At 34.6% G+C, this 13,617-nt stretch overlaps 2 protein-coding genes across 4 annotated transcripts in view; one reads left to right on the top strand and one right to left on the bottom strand.

Annotated features, from left to right (window-relative positions):
- LOC115633236 (microtubule-associated protein RP/EB family member 3-like) overlaps positions 1-1,232 on the bottom strand; it is a 21,339-nt gene extending 20,107 nt beyond the window's left edge. Inside the window, exons 1-2 of one of the 3 annotated variants that reach the window (XM_030530631.1) lie at positions 1,100-1,232; positions 343-432 (exon numbers count right to left, since the gene is read on the bottom strand). The gene's annotated coding sequence lies outside the window, so the exon portion shown is untranslated. Of the gene's footprint in view, positions 1-342; positions 433-611; positions 768-1,099 lie in introns of those variants that run through there. The other 2 variants (XM_030530632.1, XM_030530630.1) reach the window with 2 other exon arrangements.
- The window catches only part of LOC115633235, a 17,932-nt gene extending 4,315 nt beyond the window's left edge, over positions 1-13,617 (top strand). The window contains exons 2-5 of the mRNA XM_030530629.1: positions 9,074-9,248; positions 11,166-11,187; positions 11,258-11,752; positions 12,843-13,617. Coding sequence (XP_030386489.1) covers positions 9,074-9,248; positions 11,166-11,187; positions 11,258-11,752; positions 12,843-13,026 — 876 coding nt within the window. The 3' untranslated portion in view covers positions 13,027-13,617. The remainder of the gene's footprint in view (positions 1-9,073; positions 9,249-11,165; positions 11,188-11,257; positions 11,753-12,842) is intronic.

The following is a 13,617-nucleotide window of genomic DNA, read 5'->3' as shown; positions in this document are numbered from 1 at the left end:
AAAAGACAATGAGCGGTGGCAGCCAACAAGCTGGCGTTGCACAGTGGGCCATAACGATTATTAAAGCATCCAAAAACGCTCAATTGGCTCCTTCAATAGCGATGATGTGCCCATAAAGTTGATTGAAATTATAGAAAAGTCGCGCAGCCCACTCAAAACTGAAGGTCTGGTCAGACAGGTCTATGATTTGAAAACATAGTGAATCTTTACGACTATGCCTATATAAATTCGCTATTAAAGTGTAGTTTTCCGATACAAAGAACTCATTTGGAATTCACTATCCAAGACCTTTTCAAGACAGTAGCTTAAACCTATTATTATATTAACTTTGCGTATACATACCTGGAATTCTTCAGCTTCTTGTGTCCAATGAGCTCACAATTATTTTCTTCGAAGATCTTGTATTGCCCTTGTGCCAGCTAGTTTATTTGACTGCAAAAAATAGATAGGTATTTTCTTAACAAAGAAGTTCTATTGCAAAACTAGCAATTCCAATTAATGCGGCGAAAAATGCAGTATTTTTAAGATTGTAGTCTTATAGACGCTCCTAAGAAACCCTCTGGTGGGTTGGGTGCAGACTATCATTTTCGGGTTGACTTCTTGGAACTCACCTTTTCTTCTTAAATCCTCGATGTTTCTATTGGATTGGATATTGGCTTAACTTATAACGAAATATTGATATCTAACTGGAAGCTTAATATTTAGTTTTTTTCTACCATTTTTCGAATGTTGGGAAATTTATTGAGACTGAATATTTTACGAAACTTATTTCTGACAGCAGACTTATGAATTATGAATCAGGCCTACTACAGATATATATTTGTGGTCTATATATGTATGAAAATTTAAAACTAGCTGCGATTGAAGCTATCAAACTCAAATATGGGCTTTATCCCCAATGCATCGCATTAGGCAAAGCACTTGAAGAGAGGAGATGACTGGCCTATATGGTCTATATATGTATGTATGTATGTATATTATTTGTTCATCTGAAGAAATGAGTACTTGTTTTTCCTCTCTACTACATACCGCAATGTTTGTCAAGTTTAAAGATTTATAGAAATATACATGAACCACATTAGAGACGCTGGTCACATACCTTGATGTTTTTAAGTTGCGTGTCGTTCTTGAAATCTGTGGTCTTCTCTTTAACGAACTGTTCTTCACTTATCAGAATGTAGGAATTTTTCTATATTTTCTGTATGTTTCGAATGTGTAGTATTTGACTGACGAAAAAAATTAAATCAAAGCCTACTTGTGTTTCATTTCTGACGGCCTTAAATAGTGTTATAATTTTCTAAAAGCAAATTAATAGGTTAATGCTTTCTATACCTTGTACCTGAACGTTGAAAGAGTATATAAGAAATGGTACCATGAATCTGTATGGACAAGTCCGTTTGTTCGTCCGTCAGTCTGTTCCCTGTTCGACTGTATGAACATACATAACTTTTTAGCCATAGCAGCTGGGGGAATAAAACTTGGTATGTAATCATGTCTTATCCATGTGCAGAGAAAGTTTATTACAATCCATCTCTCATAATTATATAGGAGCGATCGGTGCAAAAATCACGTATAGAAGACTTGGCCACAATCTACAGTCAAATATCGAGAGCTTGTTAACCATAACAGATGGTCGCATCCATATGCAAAGATAGTTAGCTCGGCTATCAGTTAAATCGTCTGTTCGACTGTATGAAGATTGTAAACTTTTTAACCATAGGGGAAGAAAACTTGGTATGTAGGTTTGTTTTATTCCTATGCTGATCATAATTATTACAAAAAGTAGATATATTCACTATTTTAAAGAAACAAATGAGATAGAGAGAGGGTCCCAAGGATCCGGAGAAGATTGGGGCTGGAATATTTGGAGCACAGTCCTCATTTTAAATTATAAATAGTTTAACTTTTCATTTGAATTTGTTAATCCAAATGTAGTTGTATTTCGTACCACTGTGCTTTGGCGTTGCCATCAATTAAACGCTACTAATTTCGAGGCAGCTGTCAGTTGTACTTACATACAAGTATATGTGTGTGTGAGTTAAAGTGGGTGTGTGTGTGTGTGAGTTTGTAACGGTAATGGGTCTTATTCACATTTGCAATCCACATTTGTTTGTTTGTTTGTTTTGGGAGGAGGGTTTCGGAAAGGGGCCTCACCTCACCTCACCTCACCTCATGGTACTTTACAGTTTCGCCGTTTGCATAAAATTTATTGCACACTCAACCAAGTCGGGTCCACGTTTTTATTGCGCTTTGTTTATATGTGAACATGTACTCGTATATACATATGTATGTATTTATTTGTATAAATGTTTGTATACATAAGTTTTTTGCTGTGCGTCTCACGTTTTATTTGTTGCAAGAAAATTCGTTGGAACTCGAATTGCATGACAGCGTATTTAAATGCAGAGACTCTTTTTACGATATCTCCCCGTTCTACACGACATATGCCATTAGTTTCTGACTGCGCTGATTTCAATAGATTAAACCCATACAACAATACTTGTAAGAAGCCAAAGCCAAAGATAGATTAGATGTGTTAGAAACTATCATTCAAATCGCATTTATTTCTTCCGGAATATCTACTTCTATGTAGATCAACTTGAAGTGTGGTTTTCAAAATGTGCTGGGATTTCTAATTAAAACTGCTTACCACAAAATTTGGTTCCAAATGGACTCAAATTAAACGAAAGACTCAAATGAAGAGGTTACGAATTCAGAAGACCGAGCAGTTGTACGTTTATGTATTTAAGATAAAGTGTTTTAGGGCTTTCCTTGTTTATGTGTAGTCTCTTTACTCAGCTACAGTTTTTTCCCTTTCCTTCTTTTCCAAAATTGTAAATCATGAACAAATAAAATCAGGTGATTTCCATCGCAAGTCATAGGCCCATGTTTGGATATCATGTCAATTCGAGGAAAAAAAAAGTTACACTCATTCAGCCAGATGGTTTCTGATTTCATCAACTGCTGATTTTTCATCTCTAAATAATAAAATGCTCATGACATCAACTCTTTCCTATTAAGAAGAAATGAATGTGTTTATTTTTATTTGTCAAATCCTAAAGAAAAGGTGCTTAGCAAACCACAAAAATGGTACTCTTTACTTTTGACACTCAGTGCGATGTCTTCTTAGGAATATTAATTCATCAGACTAATGGGACTTATATAGAAGTTGAAATTATGTAGAGAACTAAGTAATATTTACTCGTATCTCAAATTGTCTACAATTATCTACAGCTTAGGTGTTATTTGAGTTTGCTGCTCTAAGCTAACTAAAAGATGTATAGAACTCGAAGGTCATTTAGGGCTTATTAAAGTCATATTTCTCTTACTTTACAAATCAAAATACTGCTATAACAAATGAAGTAGTTGAAATCGCTGTCTTTTATTTGTTTAACTAAGAAATATTCTTATAAAATATTTTTTCCCTACTTTTTTTTTATTTTAAAGTAACATTTCCTAAATGTAACATTTTTTTAAATAAACAATTTTTTCTAAAAAATAAAATAAAAATAAAATGAAAATAAATAAAATAAAAATGTAAAAATAAATTAAAATTAAAAATGAAAATATAAAAAAATAGATATAAAATATTATATTATATTATAAAAATAAAATAAAAATCATTTTAAAATTACTTACAATTACATAAATACAATTTAAATATGTACCATGTTTATATAAAATGTAGAGCAATTTTAATATTAACTAAAAATTGTCCAATATAAAAAAGGTTATCAAAATAAAATAAATTGAATAATTATCATAAGCGTTTATAAAGAAGCCCATGCATCGATTCACAATTAGCTAAGGTCGGAGGCATTATTAGTCAGGCTCAAGATATAAATAAATATATGAGGTTCGCTTGCAAACTAAACTGTAATGTGGGTTTTTGGACATTTTTTGGGAGCCTAATTTATTGGAACACGAGCCAAAAATTAACTCACAATTCAGGTGAGCACTCAAAAGTGGAACATTAGTGAAATTCGTACTCCAATTGGGGCAAAACGGCAATTTTTCATTGTATTTCCTTTACACTTCAACTTAAAACGTACCTACCTACTTTATACTTAGTTTATGCATTCGACACTTTTTGGAATTTTACTAGCGATCTGAATAGTTGTGAATATAGATATGTTAATAGATATCTGTCAAATTTCATATTCGCAACAATTTTCCATATCTTATATAATTCGTTAAACAGCATTAATTCTTCCATATTGGGAAGCATGATTGGTGTGTGAGTGTGTGTATGTTCGTATCTACAAAATGTTGTTTTAAACCTGAAACTCGGTTCACTTGTTGTTGTTGTTCCTGTTTATTGTTTTCTTTTCGAATATACTCGTAATTTCCTGCGCTTTGGCGCTTTTACGGCGTATTTATCAGCCATTTAATTGGTTAATCATTAGTCAAATATTTTGCTTTGCTTTTTATTTGTTGTTCTCTGCGTATATTCCCCAAGTTTTTTTTTTTTTTGCTAACATTACTTTTTGTTGTTGTTGTTGATGTTGTTATTGGTGGTGTACATAATTGGAAGAGGACTGAGCTTATACCACACTAAAGCTCAGCCATGTGACTAAGCGTTTATTATTTGCTTAAAATCGCGTTCTTGCCACAAAGTCGCGATAAAATTTGATTAAGAAATAGCTTTGGTTAGTTTTATCGTCTATTATTTATTGAAACCGGTTGTAACCACCGGTTCGTTGTCTGAGAATAGAAGAAGAAGTTTTTACAATGCGTTAGATTTTTTTTCTTTGGGGGAAATAATAAAAATAGAGCCTAGGCTGTGAAATTTGAGAGAGAATAGAAGAAGGAGTTTTCAATAAGCTTGACATTTTTTTTATTTTCATATTTTATGGATAAATAATAAAAATAAACCCCTCTTTGGGAAAGGGAAAAGGGGGTTGCTTGCCAACTAGAAAAAGAGCCTAGGCCCCAAAATTGTAAGCTCGCTGCCGCCCACCAAACTGCAGTCGACTACAGCTGAGGTCGGGGCGAAGTAAAGCCCATAATGGAATGCCGAAAACAAAACAAATAATAAGCAAATACCGCAACTGGCGGTGGAGCCGATCCGCACTGAAGTGCCTAAAATAAAACCGAAATATGCGGCATGGAAAAAAGGTCAACTGGGCCGCCTTTGTTTGGCTTTAACTTTCTGAATCATGACGGCAACATACATATACGAGTATACTCGCTCATATCGTACATACTTGTACAAGTATTTGCTTAACTACATGCGAGCATGTACGCAGATACAAGTATCTATATATGCAGGCCACTTCGAGGTCGTATCAATTAAATTTTCAAAATAATAATAATAACAAACAAAAGTAAAAGAAAAAACACATGAAGCAGCAACAAGAAGAACAACAATAGCTAGCAGCACAGCGCAGCGTAGCCAGCTCGTGCAATGTTTATAAATTTATTTTTTTAGCGCTTTTGTTGTTAACTGGAAATGGCCCGTAGATACAAATGTATCTTTTATTCGCCCAAACACCAACGCCAAAAACTAATGCCGCACACATTCTACACATCTACATCAACACATAAATCTATATACGAGTATGTAGATATGTTTGCATGTATGTACTATATTTCAATTCGCAAAATTTTTTATACCCTGCACCCACAGAGGCGTGAACAGCTAAACACCAAATGCTTGCAACAGGCAGCAGAGGGCGGTACAGAGATCATGTTATAAGCAATGACGAGACGAATCGATATACTTGTAGATATGTTCGACTGTATGAACATCGATTACTTTTGTTTCATAACAGCTAGGCACGCCAAACTCGTTCTGTAGACTTGTCCTATCCATATGCAGAGAAAGTTCATTACAAGCCATATACAGCGTATATATTTTATATAGCTGTTATTGAAACGATCGGTGCAGTAATCAAGCTTTGTACTAAAAACCTTTTTGTCTATTAACATATCTTTAGCTTATTTGATATCACTGAGTTTGTTTTTTTTTTGCAAATCGATGAGCCATATGAGCGAGCGGTGAAAAAAAAAACAAATAAGTTGTTGGATAAGTTGTTTATTAATAAAGATAGCTTAAGGAAATCTAGCTAGTTGAATGGCTGGGGAATATGGGGAAAAGTTGCGGGCATAGGGTATTCAAGAGTCGGACGGGCAAGACTTTTTTACGCTCTGCTCGTTTTTTATTTTGTTTATGTTTACACAAACAACAACATCAGAAATGGGTAGCCAGCAAAAATTAAGCAAAATAAATTGAGTTTAATCTCTGCTCCTGCTTTTTATTATTGTTATTGTTTTTACTCTTCTTGCTGTTATTGTTGTTGTTATTGCTTTACGCTTCGCTTTTTAATTTGCTTTGCGCACACCGGGGTTCAACAAAATAGTTGCAACGGCGTTTATGTACAAGTTTAAAGACAATTTGTAAGCAATTTGTAAACGCCATTCGAACATTTCCCTCGCACTTTAGCGGCGGGAAACGCGCGCGTTTCGCTAGCGGTTTTTTTTTTTTTTTGCTTTTCTATGCAATATCAATGGAATTATTTTGATTTTTTCCTGATTGGAAAAGGAATACGAGTATTAGATGAAAAGCAATTGTCTCAAATATTTAGAAGGTGGAATTGGGAATACTTGTATTATATTCTTAATATGGAATTTAAATTCCCTGCTTAAGAAAGGAAAATTAAGTGAAAAGCAATTGTCTTAAGAAAGTTTCAACTATTAGAAAAAATAATTGAAAATGCGCCATATTCTTAATGGAGGAATATAAATTCCCTGATTGGGAGAGGAATATGAAATTCCAGCAACTGTCTCAAATATTTAAAAAGAAGAATTGGAATATTAAGTATTAGTTATTTACTTGTAACTAAGAAAGTCATAAATATTTAGAAAAAAGAATTGGAAATTCTTGTATCATAGTCTTAAAATTGAATTTAAATTCCCTGATTGGGAAAAGAGTATTAAATGAAAAGCAATTGACTTAAGAAAGTCTCAAAAAATAAGAAATAACAATATATTTTAGAACAAACTTTACTCAAATGAAAATGCCATGTTTTCTAAAAAATCTCGGTTTTGGATTCGGAGCTATGGAGATAATACTTGACATTAAGAAAAAACTTCAACAAATTTGAATAAAAAGAGTGGATTTGAAAATGAGTATTTTTAATGCGATATATACTCAAAGAATATATATCCAAGTTGAAAATAAAATGAGGAATCATTTCAGAATTTACTACGCAGTTGCCCCACAAGGATTCAAATTAATGCTTTGTTTCAAATATTGTTTATATTATACTCGTCAGTATATACGAGTACAAACGTGTATATATAGAAACTATTTCTTTCCGACGGACTGATTCACTTGTTTACCAACTGCGCCAAACCACTAAATGTTAAATATTCAAAATTACATACATTATCAGAAAAGAAATGAGAGAAGTTACATTAAGAAGAAAGTCTTCATAGAATCTAAGACTATTTCAATAATGAAAATATTCATCAGATTAGATTCAAGTTGTTTAATTCTTAAAAATCAAGAGAGAGGCTTATTTGCGAAACAAATGGTTGGTGATTACTTTGTGGTTATGGAGATGTTGTATTTCGGAAGTATTTCGATTATAATGAAAACACTTCTAGACGATCGAAAGTCCATAAAAACAAGAGTCGATTCATAAGCCATCCAACCTTTTTGAAGATCAATAGACGATTTTAATACTTTTATCTTAGAAAAACTATAGAAAAACTTATTTGAAGTAGTAAAGGGCGAGGTGTTTTGGCAAACTCTATCGAAGTATTGATTTATCAATAATGCAATGCTTTCGAAATTCGATAGTGTGTAGAGCATTCCCGAAGCAATACACGTAGAGCCAAGTAAGACTAAAATTGTCTAAAGCAGATACATGGCTGAAAAAAAAAAATCAGGACCAGGAGATGAATTTCGATGTCGGGAATCCCATTGAGGAGTTGCAAGACGATAGCTCGACCGATTTCCGATTATAGAAATTCTGTAAAGTCTTTCAAAAAATGTGTTGGAAGTCTATTACTTGGAAGTTGGAAATGATAGCGTATGGCAAGTTTATTCTCCGACTGTTGGAGTCCGGCACGTTCCATACGGCATTGGCTGCTTCTGTTTATGGCTAAATTTTCTGCTTCATTTTCTCTTTCGGTGGAAAGCTTTATCTTTCTCTAAACATATCAATTACGTGCAAACAAATGCTTTCGCTCGAACAAATCACTTCGGGGGAAGCTCAACTCAAGGCGTGCACGCATGTAAACATATACCCATGTACAAGTATGTATGTACATATCCATGTATTTATATCGAAAATACATGTGTACATGCATATTTGGTGTCATTTGGCGGATAAACAGGCGAGCACAGTTGCGTCTGTCTTTAGTTATTTACTTGTTTTAAGCCGAGCTTCACGTGCCTCCTCAACCACCATCGCACATAGTATTTATCGATGGCAGGGCGTAACTCGGCGGTATCCATGCCACAAGTCCGTATTGTGCGTGCCACACCACTCTAGAGAAATACAACTTGCAGGGATCAGCCTGCCCGAAGGGCGACTAACATTAATTCTCGTTTTCCTTTTCTCTCTCGGCATCACACTTCTTCTTCTGGCAACAACATTAAAGAAATAAAAATAAAAATAAAAACAAACAAAACATGAACATCTTAAATACACTTTCGTGCTTTATTCGTACATTTTTTATCTTACCCGTTTCGCCAGACACGCAGCTCTGCAACGCTGCCAACAAATTGAAATCAATTTCTTATCAATTTTTGCTTTGCTTGTTGCTTAAAGATAATAACAAATGACTGGGCCGACAGCAGAAAACTGACAGAGACAATGGGGGAGAGGTGTGAAGTGAAGAGAGAGAGAGAGAGAGAGAGAATGAAAACAAAACCACTAAAGGAAATCAGAGTGCCGACATAAGCACGAAAACTTGCAATTAATTAGTGGCGTTCAAAGTATCTCATGCCCCTCTATCTACTTATAAACTGGCACTTACATACAACTATCTATCTATCTATCTTACTTGTAATTTATACTTATGTATGTTTGTATCTATTATTCGCTTGTTTTTATTGCAGATTGTACCGGTGACTGATATTCTGCGAGCACAACAAATCCAGGAAGACAATGAAGTGCAGCAAACCCAGCAGACGAATATATTGCAACGCTTTAAGAGTGCATCCATTGGGAATTTGGTGGATTTACCGGGGGAGGATGACAAGAAATCGATTAAGAATCGCATGCGTATGAAATGTGAGTACGAAAAACAATGTTTGGAAACGGTTAGGAATCGGTTATGAACCGGTTACGAAACGGGCTTGAACCGGTTATGAACCGGTTATGCACATTCGATATACAAATTTGCTAGAATGGTAAAAAATGCTTATGCATCGAATATGAATTGGTTGGAAAGCCTTTATTAATCAGTTTTGTTACAAATTCATGATTAACTCGACCATAAAATATCGGGCATAAATCGGTAATACGATGGTGCAACTGATTAACACAACGATTACGGGAGCGGCGGCTAAAGGTGAAATATGTTTCAAATTAATGGATTGAATGAATTAAATATTCATATCCGTTTGTGTCTTCTAAATTGTATTATCAAAAGCAAATTCGTGGGAAGAGGTTTTTGGAACGGCCAGCGAATATTTAAGAAATGACAGCTAGCTTGTATATTTGTTAGTGGAAAATTTAAAACTCAACAAATCGCACCTGTGTCGTAAACTTGCGGATTACTGAACAGCTGAATGATTTTTTTTTTTAAAGCCGTGAGTTTCGTGCTAGTGCTTAAAATTAATGTGCAGTTTGTGAAACGCTCAAATCACTCAATTAATAAAAAATTCACAAAAATCCAAGTATTTGGTAAATTGTTTGAGAAATTTAGGTGCTGCAAAAAATTATAATCTCACGCGATGTAAAGTTGAAAATATTATTTAATAATTAAACAACTATTTGGAGATCACTTCAAAATTTTATAGAGCCCACCTGTTGCTATATTTCACTGATAACTGAGCTACTTTCTAAGTGGAGGTGAGTTTCGAGTGAGAGCCAAAGATTGCTGATCTAATGAGAATTTTTAATATCTGTGAAATCGAAACCACCGATACGATCGCAAATTTGTAAAGTAAGGGGACTTAACAAACTTTTAGGAGATCAAATCAAATATAATAGAAATCATCTGTTGCGATAATTCGCTGATAACTGAACAATTGAGTTTAATTTCAAAGTGGATGTGAGTTTCGAGTGAAAGCCAACAACTAGTGTGAAATTCGAGAATTTACAACATTTGTGAAATCGATGAGTGATATGTAGAGGCATTAAGGGACTTTACAAACTTTTTGGAGATCAAATCAAATGAAGAACTTAAAGGAAATCATCTGTTGCTATAATTCAAATAGTGTCGCTGTGGAAAGAATGTGAGTGTTGTAATTGAGCAAAAAATAACTGTGAAATTCGCAAAAAAGCCCCACACATTAATTCACGAACCACAAAAAGTACAGCAAGGCCCTCAATTGTTGTGGAAAAAAAACGGAACCCCCGCTAAGAGTGATATGAGAAGCTTGTAAATTTCTCATCTCAAGTAAAGTAAACAAAACAGTATTTAGGGTTAAAAATCATCTGTGGCGATAATTCATTAATGAACAGCTGAGTGTCCTGCTCGTGCGAGTTTCTGTTGCCCTTATAGGGACTGGAGCTGGATGCCAAATATAGGATAGGCCAATGAATAAGTAATTAATGAAAGTTTTGCAGCGGCAAGGAGGGAGGGACTGAACGAAATGAATCACATGAGGGCGGCTTGTCACAAAAGCCTATTTTCGTCAACTGAGTGGCTTACGATGCATCACAGGGCTGCGGGTACTCCGTAGAATGGGAGGCGCGAGTGCGCTCTATAAGGTAGCCAAATTGGTCGCAATTCTGCATTCGGTAGGCAACAGGCAAGAAAAGCAGTTCGACAAAAAGAAAAAAAAAAAAAAAAAGCCGAAGAAAATATGAATTTATGCGGATTGAAATTTCGGCCAGGTCAGCTTTCTAATGGGTTAGTCAAGGAGAAGCATGTTCCGGAGGCACTTTTTATTGCTCATCAGCAAACATCGCAGCCAACTCTAAGTAATATTTGGTCTGTTCCTTTCATGTACGCCTACGCCACGCTGGTTTCGTCAACAGTGAATAGCAATGTGTTTCGCATGTAAGTACATGATTCCGCCAAGCCATATCCGCCAGCTTCGGAATTACATAGTTCTCTCTATTCTATATAGAAATCGCTCGCCCCGGAGTGAGAAGAAATCGCGTTCGCGTCGCAGCGAAGTCAACAGTCTCTACGTGGATGATCCATACAGATATCCATTGTTTGGAGCACCACTCAGCGCCCTGGAACTGAACATGACCAGCCATCCGAATGTGCCACGATTTGTTGTCGATGTGTGCGCCTACATTGAGAGACCCGAGTGCATCGAACAGGACGGTCTATATCGTGCCTCGGGCAATAAGCTGCTTGTCGATGATCTGAAAAAGCGATTAACTCACTTGTATGATCCACGTATTCTGCACACCGACGACATACACACCCTCACCAGCCTGCTTAAGCTATTCTTCCGGGAGCTAAGTGCCCCACTTATCACACAGGAGGCCTACGAGCGACTCGGACAAAATCTGGCCGAGCCCGCCGCCATCGAGCGCATGCGCACCGCCTTCGATGAGATGCCCGAGCCGAATCGATCCACTCTACGTTTCCTGATCAAGCATTTGACCAAGTAAGTCCATCAAAATTTTTAATTTCCTTCTAGAGCTTTGCGTGCTTGTGAAAGCTCCCCATTAATCTCGTATAACCATTTCACATTTCCATTTAACGAAAATTCACGCTAAAACTTTGTGAAAAACCCAAAAAAAAAAACAAACATTCACGACACTATTTCGCATTCTTACTTTTAAAATTATTTTAAAATGATCATATGAAACCATTTCCTATTTCCACTGAGCTCTATATGATTGTGGAATTGAAAAACACAAAAGCTTTAAAAACCTTTGAACCTGAAATTCGTAAAAAACCATTCAATTATCCAACAACTTTTAAGAACCTCAAAAAGATATCAATATATAGTTTTAAAAAAAATTCAAAGAATATTTGGAAATCCAAAAACTTGAATTCACAAAAAACTTCACAATGTTCTTAAAATGTACGAAAACATGAATAGTCGCGAAGAGTTCGAAACCGGAAAAGTGTGTGTTATCTAAAGCATCAAAAATCGTTAATATAACTAACTCATCAAAATATACTGGTATATCAATATGTCAAGGACTTAAAAAACTTGATCCAATCAATTACATTTATTTAAAAAAAAACTAATTAAAATATTTAAAAATAATTGCTACGCCTGATTTCGAAAGAGGGATTTTATGAAATAAAAACTTTTTAATAACTCGGTAAATAAATAAAATTTGGAAGACTAAAAATATTGTATATAAATATTGCTTGTAATATAAAACATTTATATAAAATTACGAAAAATTTACAACTCTAGAATTGAGAATCTTCAAAAAATATTTTACGAAACAATTTGTAATATAGAATAGCTCAGAAAAAAAAAAACAAAAATTAGGAAACATTTAAAAATTCTAGAGTGTTTTCGTAATGAAAAACATTTAAAATTTATCCTTTTTATAAGACTAAGGTGCCAAAAAATGTACGATCCTAGAATTCCAACTTTTTGAAACAAATTTTGGGAAAAATCATCGCTCTCCTTTTTTTTTATTGGTTATACGCACAGTTCTATTTGGAGTAGACTTTTCCACAACTTGTCTACTAAGTGGCAGCATTTAAAAATTTAATTTAATTTTTTTCAGTGTGGCAGCTGCTAGCGCCTCAAATCGGATGCCGGCCTCTAATCTCGCCATAGTCTGGGGACCCTGCCTATTGGCCGCCAACTCCATACAGTTCGATATCGGACGCATGAATATGTTGGCGAAGGTGCTGATCGAGAGCTACGACAGTATCTTCAGGCCCGATAATGAACGTTTGGTGTGTTAGACACACACACACACACACATACGTATCACAAACACACATCACACAAACAGACACACACACACACATATGCTTAGACACATCACAAATAAATGTTGCGTCATAAACAATTGTCAGAAATTGTAAATTTTTCCTTTTTTTTTGCTGTTTATTGAACAATATTTAATACTTAATTATATTTGTAACATATTTTTAAGTTTTAACAAGTTTTTTTTTCTTTTTTTTTGTGTTTTTGTGAGCAACAAAGTACCAAAAAGGCAGTAGGTCTAAGTTTAATGTTAACGGAAACTTATGGTTAAAATAAAAATACTTACCATGACGACGATATTTGTACAGTGGAGCCTGTTTATAATCAATTAATTATTGTCGCTTTTTTTTGTTTTTTTTTTTGTCCACTAAATTGATGAAAGTGTGCTAATAGTAAGCCAATACTTGTATGTAATTATTTAATTACTGATTATAATAATAACAATAATATTTAATGTATGTACACTGCGCGTCATCAGGTTAGAAACAAAAATAATTGTAAAACTATATTGTTGTTTATAGTCGATTCTATGCTCAGTTAAATAAAACAAAAAGTATTGTTTTTCA

Source organism: Scaptodrosophila lebanonensis, unplaced genomic scaffold, assembly GCF_003285725.1.
Source record: "Scaptodrosophila lebanonensis strain 11010-0011.00,11010-0021.00 unplaced genomic scaffold, SlebRS2 tig00001418-arrow-arrow-pilon, whole genome shotgun sequence".
In the NCBI taxonomy this organism is placed as follows: domain Eukaryota; kingdom Metazoa; phylum Arthropoda; class Insecta; order Diptera; family Drosophilidae; genus Scaptodrosophila; species Scaptodrosophila lebanonensis.
This window is presented reverse-complemented; position numbering and strand designations above follow the sequence as displayed.